The 17,254-nt window shown below is 37.9% G+C and overlaps 1 protein-coding gene across 1 annotated transcript; it reads right to left on the reverse strand.

Annotated features, from left to right (window-relative positions):
* Positions 1-261: 261 nt before the first annotated feature.
* Positions 262-17,254, reverse strand: LOC145767215 (uncharacterized). The gene is made up of 13 exons (XM_082578997.1): positions 17,028-17,254; positions 14,770-14,913; positions 12,986-13,102; positions 11,726-11,817; positions 9,772-9,955; positions 8,177-8,265; positions 7,867-7,969; positions 7,089-7,310; positions 5,220-5,352; positions 3,950-4,172; positions 2,709-2,891; positions 1,956-2,100; positions 262-1,195 (listed from the first exon to the last, which is right to left on the reverse strand). Exons 1-13 carry the CDS (start codon positions 17,115-17,117, stop codon positions 1,139-1,141), a joined length of 1,782 nt encoding a protein of 593 aa, XP_082435123.1. The 5' UTR covers positions 17,118-17,254; the 3' UTR covers positions 262-1,138.

Consider the following 17,254-nt stretch of genomic DNA (forward strand, 5'->3'; position numbering starts at 1 on the left):
TTTGTGGAGGCTCTTGACGCAAGACCGGTTACCGAGATTGGCAGAGTGACGTTTTCTGATTGTTGAAGTGTTGTTGCAGGGGAATTATTCCATTCACTTGGTGCCGCTGAATGCAGTAGTCCTTAGAAATGCGTTGCTCAAGTGCACTCTCCGAGAGTCGAACCAACGCCGTGATCTTGAGCCGGCGCGTAACCACTGAGCTAACGGGGCGAACGAACTTGAAAACTCATTATCGCAGTGAAACAAGTCTTGGAGTTAAGGTAAAGCGTTCTTTATATTTGATGATTTTCAGCTTGGTAGAAAAAGGATGTTTGAAATTAGATGCATTTAAGTAAAAAATGAGTCAACTAATCTGACCTTTCCCATAAGTTATGTAGGATAGCTTTGATGTGTTCAATACCGTACACAATAAATTGTTAATCACATTTTATAGCTGATTCTTAATCCGCGACAAGATATTTCTGTTTGGTTAAAGAAAACTCAATAATAAAGTCATTTAACAAAATTTTCAATAAAAGCAGTGAACGTTAAGCGCATCAGGTATTCAAATTGTGAGCAACAGAACCAATACGAAAGCATCATAACAACCCCAGTTCATGAAATGTGCACAAATGGCAAATATTTCAAATAGTTACAGTATGAGCGTCAACGAGTAGCATTTACTATGTTCAACTCTAATGTAAGCCTACAAAACAACAATAGCATAAATATAAAAAATGTGAAGTTGCAGAGCAGAAAAAAAAGATAAGCCTAATGATGAATCGATTTTATAGCTACAGTCAGGGCGGATTTAGCTGATGGGGGGCCCGGGCACTTTTAGATCGGGGGGCCCCCGTGAAAAAAATTTTTCAAGCCTACGGCACGAAAAACCATCTCTACGTCTACAGTAGCATCAGTCCAGTACTGCACAGCATTTTGCAGAAACTTTAAAGGCCAAAAGGAAAAAAATAACACAAAATCACATTTTTTTCCACATAGGGGGGCCTTCAAAAGTCGGGGGGCCGGGGGCAACTGCTCCCTCTGCCCCCCTAAATCCGGGCCTGGCTACAGTAGGCTACGTAGCCTAGCCAAAACTAGGCTACATGAGAAGTTAGCAAGTTTGCTAATAAAGCGATGAAAGCATTTTTCCAAGCATTCTTTAAGATCTTGAATCGTATCCGTACGTGTATCCTCGGAAAGGCTTTCCTTCAACGTCCTGCCAAAATCAATACAGTGATAAATTAGTAAAGTTCAGAATCTATCTTACCTTGAAAAAATCTGAAAATCTCTCGCTCTGTTTGTTTATAAAAGCAATTCTAAGTTAAATCGCGAAGTCATCTAAAGGCTATGTGGAGAACGTTGTCCAATAGTAGGCTATGCTCCACACAACTTCGTAAATGGTTTAGAAAAAGATTCACAACAAAGTCAAAATTTGACAGATTAAATCAGTCATTAGATTAGTCAATTTTTTTGCTGAGATACATCCAGAAATTTCTAGAATCTTCTTCTGAATCCCTGGGTACATCACCAAGATAGATCATTCAAAGCAAAAACTGTTTTATCAAATTGCCTCATTTGAAAATCGTTGGGCGAATTTAGTTCTGTTTTTAATAATTTGACTGGGTGATTGATTTGAGATTGATTTTGAAGCGTAGTTTAAACGAGTAGGCTAGGCCTATGGCAATCTTCTTGGACATTGTTTTAACTTTCAAACCAAAAATTATTGGAAAATTCAAATAAACATTTTGCTCAAAAAATGAACGTCAGAATAACCTTGACGGTGAACGATCTAATTTCGATCAAAGGCCTTCGTATAGCCTAAGTAGACAAAACAAACGTTTTCTAAAGGCACCAACAACCTATCTTACAACTTATCTTTAACCTATCTCTAAAACGTACGTACCGGTAGCCTACAATCTATCGATCAAACCACAACTTTACATAAGCTACCGTATAAGGCAACGTTAAAGGCCTACCTTCTTCATCTGATCAAGCTGATTTCCAATAGATTCCGGCATAAAAAGCTGAGAAGTATTGTCTTCTGAATCCAGGACACCCCTTGTTGTTGGCATTTCTTTGCCCAACGATATTTCACCAGAAACTAGTTTAATCCATTTGGATCTAGATTTTTAAGAAAGGAAAAGTTTGTTTACGTACTAAACAACAATAGATAATTGAGTCGAACCATTCAATGAGCAAGCATTGCTTACGGAATTAAGCAAACTTAGTAGCCTAAAGATTTTGGCAGGTCACAATCGATTGCTACGGGAGGTTAAGAATCCTTATATTTATAATTTGGTTGTGAGAGTCATTATCCTCGCATTGGAAAAGCCTCTTGGCAAGCTTAATCATAGTAGTTTCTATAGTTTGCACACTTTTAGTCTTTGAACCGCTGACGAAGCCCCGGTCACCAAAATTAACAAAATAAATGTCTCGCTTGTTGTTGAATCTACAAATTATACGAGTTGCTCGATCTTACCATTTTTTCGTTCATAGTAGTGGGCGCGTAACCAACTGAGCTATTGGGACGAACAGATTTAATAACCAAACTGTATTTGCTTGGAAAGAAACTCAGTTTTAAAGAGCATATTGTTTAAAATCTCGACCTTAAACACATTAAATTTTATCTGATTCATAGTCAATAATGATGATCGTGATCAATGATGATCGTGATCAAGCATAAGCCAAATAAAACAAATCTCAAGAAACTATATCTCCGAATCACTCACTTATCGTCGTCAGAGACCAATCGCTCCAGTGCAGAAATCTGATTTTTGAAAGCATCCGCCTCTTGCATCGCTTTCTCTGCGTATGGATCATTCTCGCCAAACAGCAACACAATCGTTTCAGATAGACTGTCACAAACATCTTTTGCACTCGCAATCAACATGTCTCTATCGAAGCTTTCGTTTCTGTAAAGTAATTGGCTTTAAGCTAATGGTGAAAAAATTAACTTGGAAGCAGACTTGGATCAATTACATAGTATGGTATGGTCATTTATTTTTGTTCGTTTGCGAAACGTAGGCTACATAAAACAAAACGTACAGTGTGCATCCAATGGGAGAGTGCGAAAGACCGTAGCCCTAAAAATGCGTAGGAAGTCGTCGAGTCTGCACTCATAGTTTTCAGTTCAGTTAGGCTACACTATAATTACACCATCAAAATTTTTAATTACATTGTTTTGAATTACAAATACTTTCAAATGTAATTGGTTACACGATTCAAGTACAAAAATTAAATGTTTCAAAACTTATATTCATCGATGATTTTTGAGAGTTTGATACAAGAAAACTGGCAGCAGTGCAAAGGAACATACAAAGAATAAGATTAGAACTGAAGTTATCATAAACAAAACACATACTAAAGATGACATTGAAACAGCTACAAATCTGAAATGGCAATGGGCAGGACATTTAGCAGAACAACAGACAGCAGACAGCAAAATAACCACATATTGGAGACCAAGATATGCAAATAGAACTAGAGGGAGACCGAAAAGAAGATGGCGGGATGACATTGAAGAAAACATTGGCTTCACCCGGATGAGAACAGCAAAAGACAGAATGTTGTGGAAATATACACTATATGGAAGCCATCTGCCAGCAGTGGCGTGACTGGCTGATGATGATGATGCATCCAAGACAAGTAGAATTGTAGTTGGTGAAGAATAAGTTCCGATGTAGAATGTAGATGTTCCTTTTGAGCCCAACTAGAGGGTCAACAAAATCACCAAATCATTAGCGCAACTTACTATTCTGTTATGATGATAATAACAACTATGTCCAAGGAATACGAGATGTTATTTTGTTTTTCAAGTTCCCGGGCCCTTTGGAAAGGTTAGCCTACGGGTCTCTAAAATCACACCTGGTTACGGTCCAAAAGTACCTCCTGGATACCCTTTTCAACCCTACTCTACCCCACAGTCACCGAGTTACACAAACCTCGTTTGCATATACTGTAGCCTACTTACTCCAGGTTTTGAGACATTGTAGCAAAAGCCTGTGTAGTGCCCACACGACACTGTTGCACTGCAACAACAGCATAAGCTTCTTTAGCGTTCTCCCACGTCTTTCCCACTTCATTGTTTTCCACCGTGTATGCAGCGGTTTGACGAAAAATATCTTGTGCTTCTATAACGGGAGCCTTTTCTCCTGGAGGACGATCTTTTTTTCTATTGTAGAGAGCAATTTCTCCTGAAAGTACAAACAAATTTTTAAATCACACTAGCGTTATGTTATTGGTTACAGGTGGTAGGGTATATGCTGTATAGCCTATATCAGAGGCGTGCAACATACGGCCCGCGGGCCAGAGCACGGCCCGCGGTACCCATTTACGTGGCCCGCACATTCTTCATCCAGTAGCCCATTATTTTTAAATAGTTTTCACTGTTAGATCGGAGGATGTTGTTATTTGTAACGTCATCATTGGCATTATTGATTTTTAGCATTATTACATCATTAGCATTATTGTTGCATCATTAGTAAGCATTGTAGAAAACCGCCTTGTTCTTCTGGCAATAATTCAGTAACATAAATCTTACTTTATAGGTGCAGTGTGGTGAATATATTAATATTTATTCTACAAAAAGCTTAGCATAGTAAGAAAAAGAAGGTTGATTATGAAAGACGGAAGTTCAACAATGAGTGGTGTATAAATTACTTCGTTGTTCAACACAATCAAGATGTTGTTTGCCTGATTTATTTTGTCAAAACACTATAGCAGTAATGAAAGAGTACAATATCAAGCGACACTACTGTGCAAAACACTCTGCTAATTATTATAGCATGATAGCATTGCATTATGAGAGCAGTTCTTTTCAAAAATGAAGCTGTTCAAGACAAAATGCAGGAATCAGCTTACAGATGAGCACTTGTCAAGTCAACTTCAAGTTGCCACTTCCTCCGTCAAAGCTGACATTGGCAAGATCTCTGGACAGAGAAGATATCAGACATCTCATTAATCACTCACTCAATGTGTAACTTGATTGTGTGTACTTTTCCATTAAATAAATTTTTCATATAAATTCATGTGTTATTCGATAGACTGTCCCTCAGCATCATTATAATTGTACGTTGTGGCCCATTGCGATAAACAGTTGCACGCCCCTGGCCTATATAATTGTTATATCTAAGGCTGTCGCGTTCCGATTTTAGCTAGTAGATCAATTGTTTTCACAATGATTCAACGTCTGCAGACGTTAATTAATTAAAAGAATTGGTTTATTGGCTAGGAAACCTTACCAGTGGGGGCTTCGTGCAGTAGTGTTTCATGCATTCTTTTCAAATAAATCACCAAGTCATTTTCAACACTTCGAAACTCCTTGTTTTTATCAAGATAAGTAGTCTTAATCTTTAAGATGACTTCCTCGTTCAGCTATGTAAAAAAAGGGTACATTACATTTTGTTAAGACAGACTTAATGTTCAAAGCAAAACCAGCCATCACAATGAACATCTACCGAAGTATACTAATTTACAGTACTTAGATAAGCAATGAAAATTAATAGACGGCATTGTTATTAATATCAATTCAATATGATTTCAGTGATTATAATACAATGTTTGTTTTATTATCTTTATCCTGCATTGCGGGAAAGCGGACTTGAGCGCTATGCATCGGTGTGCGCCTTCCGACGTACACCTGACCCACGCTGCAGCCGACGGCAATGTCTGTTTCCGGTTGTCTATTCTACTTATGACTTAAATTTGGTACTACCCATTATTCGAAATCGATCACTGGGTAGAAGCAATTATCGTAAAGTTTCTTTCAATTAGCAATTATCGTAGAAGCAATTATCGTAAAGTTTCTTGCAATTAGCAATTATCGTAGAAGCAATTATCGTAAAGTTTCTTGCCCAGAGAAACAACAGCAAGTGGTGGTGGCTGGAGTCGAATATGCAGGCTCTCGACAGCGAGCCCAACGCGCTAACCACTCGGCCACTGCTGCCGACTACTAACCGAAATGTAATATAGTAGCGTATCCAATTAATTAGCGACGACCTTTTAAAGCACACGTTAATTCGAAAAGAAATAAGAATTTATCAAAAGTCTCAGTCATTTTAGAAGATTTACACCACCGGTTACAGGACCAGCTTTGCTTGTTTCCTTGACAGAGTCAACTCTGATTTATCATATACGCCTTGGAGAGTAGCTAATTGAGAAAATTCAGATAATATGAAACCAAGGAAGTTTCCAGAAATATTTAATAAAACTACCATTTAACGTTTTATAGGCAGAGAAAACTTTTTCTCTCTACATTGAAAAATTCCAAGTCTGACTACTTATAGATTGCTGGAAGATGGAGACTACCGTTTCTTCGACTTGTTGTTTTTCTTTAGTCATTGCAAACAAACTGTACTTCAGAAATGAAAATGACTGCAAATAAGCAGGCACTAACCGATCAATGCAATAAACAAAGAAAAACGAAACACATACCGGTACACTGCTTTTATGTCATAGTCTTAGTCATTTGTGTTTTAGTCATAAATCTTTATGGTCTTGACACGCAGGCTTCATGCCTATTTGAACACAATCAGCTTAACTGAAGATGATCTAGCTTCTAGCTGATCGAAATCGATTTTTAACTATATCATTGAACTGCTGACTCGTGTGAAAATAAATTTCTTCGCATTACAAGACATGTAACCGAGTCGTTCATATCAAGCATTGTTGTGGGTTTGACACCTGTCAGAAGATACTATAACTTCGTAAATTTTATTTTGTATGTTATTCGTTCTGAGGATGTGCGATGTCATGGTGTGCCAAACGTCAGTGAAGCAATAAATCAACCTTATTTGTTGTTGCTTTTACTTTCACTTTCATCAGATAAACGTTGCAACTGGTGCTAGAAAGGAAAAACATCACTTTTGCATAAATACATTCATTGCAAAATCTATAAACTTGAAATGGTTGAGCTACAGCAGAACACGTTGAATTTCGCATGAAATACTTTACTGAAAGTAGTAAACTTACAGCAGCCTACATTAACTAAAATTAATCAGTTAAAAAAAAATCTTAAATACAGGCGTATGTTACCAGAGTCTAGGCGTATGTTATTATTGTAAGTCATCTATGATGTTACTAGTAGAGCCATACTAAATAATGTACATTACCTTGGTTTTGAAGTCGTCTGGAAGATTTAATGTGAATACAATGTGTTTGGTCATTGAATTTGGTAAACCGTGAATGAAATAGCGCAGTTGAACAATATCACCAATTTCAGGTTCACTTTCCACAGGCTTGGTGAGCCCAAAAAATGCACCTACACTTTTGAACGTTTCAAACCAAGACGTTTGTGGCTCAGCTAATTCCTCGTTTTCTGTTTGTCGAAATTGCTGAAAAATAGAACTATTATTCTGCTGGACAGTATGCAATTGAAAAATGCAATATAGTTAATTATATGATTACACGTGTAAGATAAGAGAAAAAAAACTTTAAAAATTTGGAACCAATAGAGATAGTAACATGACATTTTAGAACAGCGGTTCTTAACCTTTTGCCTGGTCGGCACCACTTTGAAATTACCAACCAGTTCTCGCACCCCTTCCTAGGATTGGCTGAAAAGTAATAGTCGCCTACAGTTTGAAATTTTTGTTGAAACCTGGTAAAACAACTTTGCTTCTTACGTCATATTATAAAAAACCTTGATAACTCTAACTCAGCATTCCGCACCGCCTATAGGCACAGGTCTCGCACCCCTTAGTGGTGCGTGCACCCCTGGTTAAGAAGCCTTGTTTTAGAGACATAGCTGAAAAGATACAGGTGTTTTTTCTCTTGGGAAAAGAGAGGGAGTCCAAGGTTACATCCAATATGTTTATGATGATAACTTTCTCGCAATTCAAAGTTAGGTAGGCTGTCTTAAAATGCAAGGTTAGTTGCTAATGGTCAAACCTTTTTTTCCAAATATTCAGTTGTGAATTTGTTTTTAACAAAAGTGACATCTTCATGCTCACATGACAATGTTGTTTCGATATCCGTTATCTGTGTGGAATCCCTGTACAAAACATAAATTTGAAACATTTCCCAGAATAATCGTCATAGCTTAAAACAACAGTTTTACTTCCGGATTCGAAAAATAGCTCTTGACCTTTCAATTAGACTAGTATTCTTTATTTTATTCAATACACATTGCCCTGACCTTTGAATGTTTAAAAAATATTGATCATAAAAGACTTTACATCGCACAAAAAACGAGATTCACCGCAGAAAAACGGGGGTAAACATGTCCGCCTCAAAATCAGCATTTTCGTCCAACCAGTAGAAAGCGTCACTTCCCAAACGTCTAGACATCTGCAAAACAAAACTTTGCCTTGAAAAGTAAGTTTTCTTAGCATCTTAAAAAAGGAAATCTAAAATTTATTTATTTCTGATCAACTTTATCGACCTTATTGTTTTGAGACAAGGCCAACCAGGTTACATTAAAGCAAAGCGAAATTAGAGCGGTCATAAGAAAGATAGAGTTTAAACCTCTCTCTTGGGTAGCATATAGGCTATATAGGCGTCGATTTTTTTCTTAGAAAAGAGGGATTCTGGGGTTCTGGATGGGCGAGAGTTTTCAAACAGATTTCATTGAATGTGTATGTTCGCAAATTCGCAATGGTTAGTCTTTCTCACAAAAACCTTTTGGAAACTGGTTTTAAGAATGCTCGAATAGATGTTTGACTTTGCTTCATGTTTAACTTTTCAAGAATGAAATGACAACATCACGCGGTGCCCCAATTTATACCCAGCAACAAGTATGTGAGGAAAGATTTGTAAAAAGCGCTTGTTTCAGTAGGTCTTTAGTTTGTATCGGTTATTTTATTGTCATGTTAATAATTATGATGTCATGTTCATATTCCCTTACGCTGACACGGAACTGAAGTTTGATAGTGACGTAACAAAAGTGAGACCATTCGGAGAAAAGATCAAACGTGGCTTTCTCTCACCAGGAATTGCCAGCGTGTGGCAGTTGCCGTAGCAACAACAATGCAGTGAGTACCGAAAATGGTTTGCGGATGCTGATTTTTGTTTCTAACCGTGACGATATTCAATATGTAAATAGAGGAAACGTACGACAAGTCCTCTTAGAAGAGAGGAGCGCGGTAAATGCGCGCATTCGATTTAGCGTTTGTACTGACACACTTGTCAGCGCAATTTCGATTACCACGAAAAGCTAGGCCACGCGGATTCTAATTGTCTTGGCTTTCTGCTCTAGACAGGTTTTCAACGTGCGACATCCCAAGAGAGAGAGATGAGTTCCGCGGTTTTACAGCGTATTGGCAAGTCCATGGTATTGGCTTGATATCAAATCGTGCCCAAGCCTTTTTTTCAACGCAGCATTGTTACGGAATCGCTTTGTTCTGTCGGATACCTAGCGAGAGACATAGCGTAAAACAAGAAGTTGCGCTGCAGTTGGTTGGATAATTCAGCGTTGTAACAAAAACGGAAATAATTGTAACGAACACTTCATGTGTCATGAAAACAGGGTGGGCGAAACATATTTTGCCCACCCTATTTCGACGCCTATGGATAGTTAAAAGCTGTAACGTGAGCTACGCTTCATTTTTCCTGGCTGAATCAGTGTAATCACAGATCCTCTTAAAACTTTCCATCGGGCGCCTTAGCGGTTTATGGAAAGGTTTGAAACCGCCGTCTCAGATGTTTATATGTTTTTTTCATGCCCATACTTACAGTATGACAAAATTGGATTACCTTGATATGTCCAAATTGTAGGCTACTCCTTCATTGAATGGATCAGCGTTGATCTAAATACAGTAGCGCTCTGACTCCAAGCTACAAATTTTGGCAACTAACCTCACACAAAAGCGTTGGCTTGTGATCTCCAATAGACATAGAAGATAGAGGAATGCGATGATTTCGTTGCGGGACCGCCATGAACTTTTTATATTCAGTCACAAGCTTGTCTGGGTTTTTTTCGCCGCATGTTACTTCGCCATCAGTAAAGAGCATGATCTGGTCCCGTGTTGGCTCACTGAAACTAAACAAAACACAACAATCATTTTTCAGTGCTTCTCGTCTCAAAGCAGTGGTGGATCTAGAGCAGGGGTTCTTTACCGTGGCTCTCGCCCTCCCCCCCCCCCCCCAGAGGGCCACAGAGCGTTCTCAGGGGGGCCAAGATAAAAGGCTTCATTAATGAATTATAACATGTAGGCTATTAATTGACAGAAACGTAGAATTGTGGCAATAAAAGCACTCTTGTAGGTGTTAGTATCGTAAAGCTAGCTAAAAGCATGTTTTTTCATCGTATGTTCTATCTCACTGCATGTTGCATCATCTTTTGTGATTGTAACATAAGTCTTAAAGTAAAGGACAATAAGCCATCGACTGCTACATCACAACTAAATTTTATATTTTTGTAGCTTTTTTTTGCTATTTATATTTGACCCACATATAAATTTTGTTTATAAAATGTCTAAAATTCGTTTCACTGAAGGTTTAAAATTTATTTCAATCAAGGGGGTCACGGTCTTTTAGAGCCACAGTCTGGGGGGGCCATGATTCAGAAAAGGCTAAGAACCACTGATCTAGGGGGAGAGAGCGATTGGGACGATCGTCTCCTCAAAAAACCAAGAAAATTAACTTTATTTTTGGTGTATTTTCGAGGTCGGATTATTGTAGACCTACACATCATATGTTTTGGTGAAAACTCCGCTCCTCTTCACAAGATTGCACAATCAATGGCCTATGTTTCACGAAAAACGCGTCACTAATACAGTGGGGTTAAATGTTTAAACTAGCAAGATCTATTCACTCCAGCTCTCTTATAGCCAACGCATTTAAAAAAAAAAACGTGCCACGGTTAGACTAGAACTAGATGATTCTACAAGACGCAAATTTCAAGAAGGCATTTGTCACATCATTTTAATTTATTATTTGGTTAATCGGTGAAATAAAAAATGAACATTGTCGGCTGCGTAGCCGAGTGGTGAGAACGTCTGCGCGACGTTCGAAAGGACGTGGGTTCGACACCGCTCCAGAGCACGCGGCTGTGTCTCGGCAAAGACACTTAAAGGCAAGCCGAAATAAGGGGAGCAGTTGACTCGAAGACAATATGTCACTTCGCTGCTTCCTGTCGTCTGTTGCATCGCAGCTGTGATCGCAGTGTTCTGTATGTTATCGTAATGGGCGCAAATAAAAACACTATTATTAGGCTATTATTATTAATATATCTGAACAATCAAGGCGATGTGGGGATTTGTAAAGTCACTGAGGCTCCGATTGAACAAATATAGAAGACGCTATGCTCGAGTTTCACTCATGTTTGAGATCATCAATGATGTCTATTTATGTGTCTTGAACGGGTTCGGTCGGTTGGTTGGTTTTGAATCTTTATCCTAGGACTGACAAAGCCTTGATTGGATATTCCTGGTAGTTTCGCGTACTTGTAAAGGCTCTTGACACAGAGCCGGTTACCAAGATTGGCAGAGTGAAGTTTCCGATGTTGAAGCGTTGTTGCCGGGGAATTATTCCATTCACTAGGTGCCGCTGAATGGAGAGCAGTCCTGAAATGCGTTGCTCAAGCGCACACCCCGAGAGTCGAACCAGCGCAGTGTGATCTTAAGCCGGGCGCGTAGCCACTGAGCTAACGGGCGGACTTCGTTCAAGGCCCCGATCGAACGAATATTTTTAACGAAGTTCGATCGGGGCCTGATGACCTAGCGTCCTAGCCTAATATATGTAGTATCCGCATGGCAATTTTGTTTCTTATCAAACCATCTCAGATCGTTTCCAAGTGATTCCGCATTACCAATTCGCGATTTCCAGTCCCTTCCGTATTCCCTTCTGAAAATCAGTCCCTCCTGCAGCTTTCATATTTGCAATCGCTTTGTGAGCGCAAGTCTAAAAATTATGCAAGACAACAAGCTTGAAATTAAATAGGCTACATTCTTGCTTTAACCGCATATTGTTTGATTTGCACTGGAAAAAGAATTAGCCTACTCAATTTAGATTTCAAAGTTAGAAGTTAAATACTATCAAAAATAAAAATGCCATAACAGCACTTTTCTAACATAGTACTGTAGGCTATATGTAATCGTCGGGTTATCATTTACTCGACAGTGTTGGTGAACATTATGTTGAAAAATATATGTCAAATCATGCAAGTGTAGCCTACTGAACTCGGTGATATTACTTGGCTTTTGTAGAAGCGTGGAAATTAATTGGCCGAGTTGATTAATTAAATCAAGTGTCGTATTTGCAATGATGCATCAAATATCCTCAGTGTTTAGATTAGCTTTCCAGTGTTACTGGTATGAATCCACCATACGTAAAATGATCATTGACATTTTCATTTAATTCTTAAGTCTTGAGCTTACAAAGACACGGTTGATTGACTTCAGCGAGCGATATTTGAGATATCGACAAGTTATACTTCGTTTCTAGCACTAGTTGCAACGTTCATCTGATGAAATTGAAAGTAAAAGCAACAACAAACAGGATGGTTTATTGCTTTACTGACGTTTCGCGCACTATGACAATGCGCATCCTCAGAGCGAATAACATACAAAATAAAATAAAATTTTATTTTATTTATTTATTTTATAAAATAAAATTTTAGTTTGTATGTTATTCGCTCTGAGGACGCGCATTGTCATGGTGCGCGAAACGTCAGTGAAGCAATAAACCATCCTGTTTGTTGTTGCTTGTACTTTCAATTTCATCAGATGAACGTTGCAACTGGTGCTAGAAACGATAAGTGTCCTGATGAACACCCAAACTTTTCAGTATTAAGTTATACTTCTCCACAGCCAGGTAAAATAGTAGCCTTTTCACATAGATTCAATGTCAGTTGATCTAATTTAAGTTTGTTTTAAGTTAAGTTTGTTTTGTTCGAAAGATCTACGTAGCCTACCAAAGAAAGAAGCGACATGATTCAATGGACTTTTTCTATTCGCTTTGCAATATTGAGAAAAAAATTCAGTGGTAAATATCATCTGTAAGCTACTGCTTGAATATTTCGCGATTACTAATGACAGACGGTGCATTATTTTGAATTAAAATTTCATACCTTTCCTTCGTCCGACATTTTTGTTTTCTTTAGGCATACTGTGGCATTCACATTGAAAGCAATGATCGAAAGAAAATCGTTCGGATTGATGTTTTTCACAAGAAGCTCTGCAAAAACCTAAAAATATTTCACGGTAAACAATACTTGGTATTAATTCAAATATAAATAAGAGGCTTATTAAGAAACAAGGTTAGAGTTTGTTGCAGGTTAAGGTAATCGGTAAAAATCCCCCGAAAAAAATCCGCCATGCTAATAGTCTCACAAAATAGTTTCAGTTCTTTACAAGGGGTATATTTACAGAAGGGATTTTATCCGGAAGATATTTACAAGAGTAAATTTTTTTGAGGGTTATTTACCAACAATCTGTAGGTCAGCGGTTCTCAAACACTTTCAGCTTGCTGCACACTAAGATAAAAATCGTAAAACCTCACTTTGCAAATTTCCTGCAAACTACCCATCTAAAACTCGTTAAAAGCAAACTCGGGGAAGTAGCCTAATATTGAAATGCCAGCTGTAGTTCAGACAATGTGTTCATAATTTTGTGAACAATTTCCTTTTCAAATGGAGATTTTAAGAGCGGATCGTGTCAACGATTTCCTTCAAAACTTTATTTAAGTTTACGTCAACATTACGTCTAATTAGCATAGCTTTGATGTTGCTGTGAACAGGGCCGTTGAAAGGATATTTTTGGCCCGGTACCACTGAGATCCTTAGATTCCAAATCAAAACATTTGTAAGAAAATACACTGTATCCAAAGAATACGCTGTAGTTTGTTCATGTATCCGGACTCCTTGAAAAGGTTCCAGGCCCTCAAAAATTATCTCGGATCAGGGTACATACGTACCCTATGAACCCCCTGGTTAACCCTATACTGGCTGTAAAGATATTTTTTAATGACTTTTGGAGACACTTACCGTCAAGGGCGGGTCCAACAGGTGGTGAGGGAAGCGATTTCAACAAATCACAATGAAATGTAAGTTTAAATTTAATCCAACTTTGCAAATATACAGTGAATATAATTTTTTGTGGTATAGATGTGGGCAATCGCTCCAATCGCCCCTTTCCCTTCTAAATCCGCCTTTGATTATTGTACAGTGCAATGTGACAATCACTCTTACTACATCGCTAAGAAAAAATGAAGTATTATTATCAGTCATGGCTGCCTAGAGATACATCTGGCTGTGGCCATGCATCAGTTATCTGATACTTTAATAAATAGTGTGTTATCAAATCTCATATTCTCCCGTATTTTTAATGTTGAGAGCTAATTGTCCAAAATTTAAAAAAGTTTTGTGGCATATCTGAGAACCGCTTGAGGAACAAAGTTTAAAAAATATCGTTGTAGACCTATCATTATGCTGCATAAAGATGTGACCTGTAAGATGTTACCTGCAATGGCACAGCAAAAACGTGTATGCATGAATTGAGGCTGACAAAATTAGTGTAAAAGCATGCGTCGTTTGCCATAGAAGTAGGCCTATAAGGTACACACTACACAGGCTGCGTTCCCAGACAGCAAATCAATCGTTTTATACATTGATTCAACGTCTGCAGACGGTAAACATCGTCTGCAAACGTTGAACCAATGTATAAAACGATCGATTTGCTGTTTAGGTTATTTGTCAGCGAGTTGGCATCGACAAAGAATCTCGGTTAGTTCACATAGTTTTAATAGTAGCAGTTTTTCTCTGACGTCAATGCAGTATCCTGTATAAGTGTTATAGGCCCTATACAGTATATAATAGGCTACCGTCTGAAGTTGGTGCGTTGTTTTTGATTTTACCTTTACTCTGTCGAGCTTGGGCGGGCCCACTTCGTTTATTTTGAAGTTCATGCTCCCGCTAACATCCACAACAAAAATGTAATGATGAGCAACATCGCTTCTTCCCGTAGCTTCTTCAGTTGATAGCTTGTAGACAACATCAAGCTGCAGGAAACAAACACAGAATTACTGCATCATTAAATTTGTTGTCGTCATTGTCGCTAGTCGGTTTGCCAAATTGTGATGTCAATGCATCTGTTCAGTTTGATCATTGCAGCATGTCACAATAAGTTAGATGCAGAATATAGTGATAGTTGAAAAATAGCAACAAAACGCAAACCTTGAGACGTCGTCAAGTCAAAGAATAAAAGGCTACGGTCCACAATCGAAGTCTTCATGTCAACAAGGGTTTGGATTCATTTCTCACTCAGTCACTCATCGTTTATGCGAAGACCATCATCCTCGAAGACGAGGGATAACCAACAATGCCAACAACCACGAACAAAACCAGTAGAAGGAAAAGTTTCTCTTTAGATCAGGGGTGTCAAACTCAAATGCACCCCGGGCGAAAATTAAAAAATCAGTACAAGTCGCGAGCCAGACTAGTTCAATATTTATTGCAAAATATATTTCAAGGAACTTCCGACTTTGCAACAATAGTTGGTTTTGACAGCGATTTTAAGTATATGGGTTACGCATTTACCGAAACATGATTTAAGTTTAAAAAAGTCAACTCAGGTCAGGTCATATCTAAAGTCAAGATAGGGCAATTAAATAAAGAAAAATATCAGTTTTATTCCTTTTTATGGCTTTCAGTACAGCCTTTTCAGAGCAGCGAAGGAAAACAATATTCAAACTAAAACCGAAAAACACAAACATGTCTCTAAAAAGCAAGGAAAAACCTACACGAAAGTTTACTTTGCGCATTTGTAACGCATAGGCTACTTTAACCCCGATACTTGGCTTCTCATTTTTGATGCAAGTTTATCAATGTTTGGGGTCAAGCTCTTAGCTGAGGAAATCCTTATGATTGAAGACAGGTGTTCATCAGTAAGGCTACTCCTGTGTGAATGTTTGCTTATTTTCTTCAAAAATCGCCAGATTTTTTGATTTTGGCAATTCGTCAATATGGCCTACCCAGAATGTTCTTTGATGAAGCATATTGAGGACTTTGGCTCGTGCAAATATGCACTGAACAGTACTTAGGCCTATAAACTAAACATTTATTAAGTTTTAATCACGTATAACTTCATTATTGTTTATTTTAGTTATGTAAGTTTATTATAACTTGAAGTTGTTTGTGATGTAGCATATCGGCGGGCCAGATTTAAAAGAAATTTAATACCATCCTGAAGGCCAAAAAATGTTGCATCGCGGGCCGGATTTGGCCCGCGGGCCGGGAGTTTGACACATATGGTTTTGTATTTTCGACCACCAAAGCGTTTACTATTTCTAATTATCATAACATACTATATGTCCGGAAAAAGGCAGAAGCGACAAAACGCTAAGCGCATGCAAAAGATCGAAATAATTTTCTAAATACAAAGGGAGATAACTTTAAAACTGGCATTTAATCTAAGCCAAAAACGTTATAAGCATAAAAACGGAGTGTACCATGACCACCACAGCTTTACATCTCATACATTAAATAAAGAGGTTAATTAGTTAAAACAATTAATATTAATTACCCAAAATATACTAAACGTGTGTCGATTATAATAAAACAAGCAAGAGAAATTGGCTCGATCACAACACCATTTTTATGCCATTACGTTTGGTGAAATTTACAAATAAATTTTTCAGCGTGTCTACATATTCGTTGTGTGAGCCTTTGGGGCCGATGGTCTATTCTTTTACCACCCCAGATTCACGATTTACTGATCTATTGTTTAAAAGTTTTGTCAAAAGACAAGATTATCAGAAACTTAGCAAAAGTTATTTTCAAGTTTGTTTCGAAGCTGAACATAAGTTAGGCTACATTGTAGGCTATCAACAACATACGTAAAAGTTACAAAAAGGTTGAGAGAAAGTTAAGAAAACATACGGTAGCCTATATAGGCTACATTCCTCTCTTTTAGCTGCATTATTTACTGTAGCACATTAATATATTTACGAAATTCACATCCAAACTTTAAACACTGACGAATCGAAATTAGTTTTCAGAGAGTAGGAAAATATGCCACGTTTAGCTGTAGGTCTTTTCCAAGCCTACTACTCTCGTATTGTAGGCCTACTGTAGCCTATGTACAGCAGCCTAGTTGAAGCCTACTTCAACTCACTTGATTGTTTGTCAATGTGCATAGCAATTTCGTTCGAAGAAGAACCTTGTTTTTCTTACCATTCGAGGATGTTGTGGTTGTTGGAGACATTCTGGCCACTTTCAACTAAACGTATTACTAAATTTTGCGATAACTAAATCTGAAGCTACTTTGACTTCACTCGCGGTTTATGACAACATATACTCTGGACCTAGCCTATACAGCCTTTTGAATGGGAAACTGAAACC

This window comes from Aplidium turbinatum, chromosome 3 (assembly GCF_918807975.1).
Source record: "Aplidium turbinatum chromosome 3, kaAplTurb1.1, whole genome shotgun sequence".
NCBI lineage: Eukaryota > Metazoa > Chordata > Ascidiacea > Aplousobranchia > Polyclinidae > Aplidium > Aplidium turbinatum.

What these genes read in the sequence shown, in the direction of transcription:
- LOC145767215 (XM_082578997.1), bottom strand. Translation starts at nt 17,117, where the DNA reads ATGTCTCCAACAACCACAACATCCTCGAATGGTAAGAAAAACAAGGTT. An exon ending in TTTACCCCCGTTTTTCTGCG is followed by an intron (nt 7,970 to 8,176) that starts GTGAATCTCGTT and finishes TGTTTTGTACAG; the next exon opens with GGATTCCACACAGATAACGG. An exon ending in ACAATGTCTCAAAACCTGGA is followed by an intron (nt 2,892 to 3,949) that starts GTAAGTAGGCTA and finishes ATTACTTTACAG; the next exon opens with AAACGAAAGCTTCGATAGAG.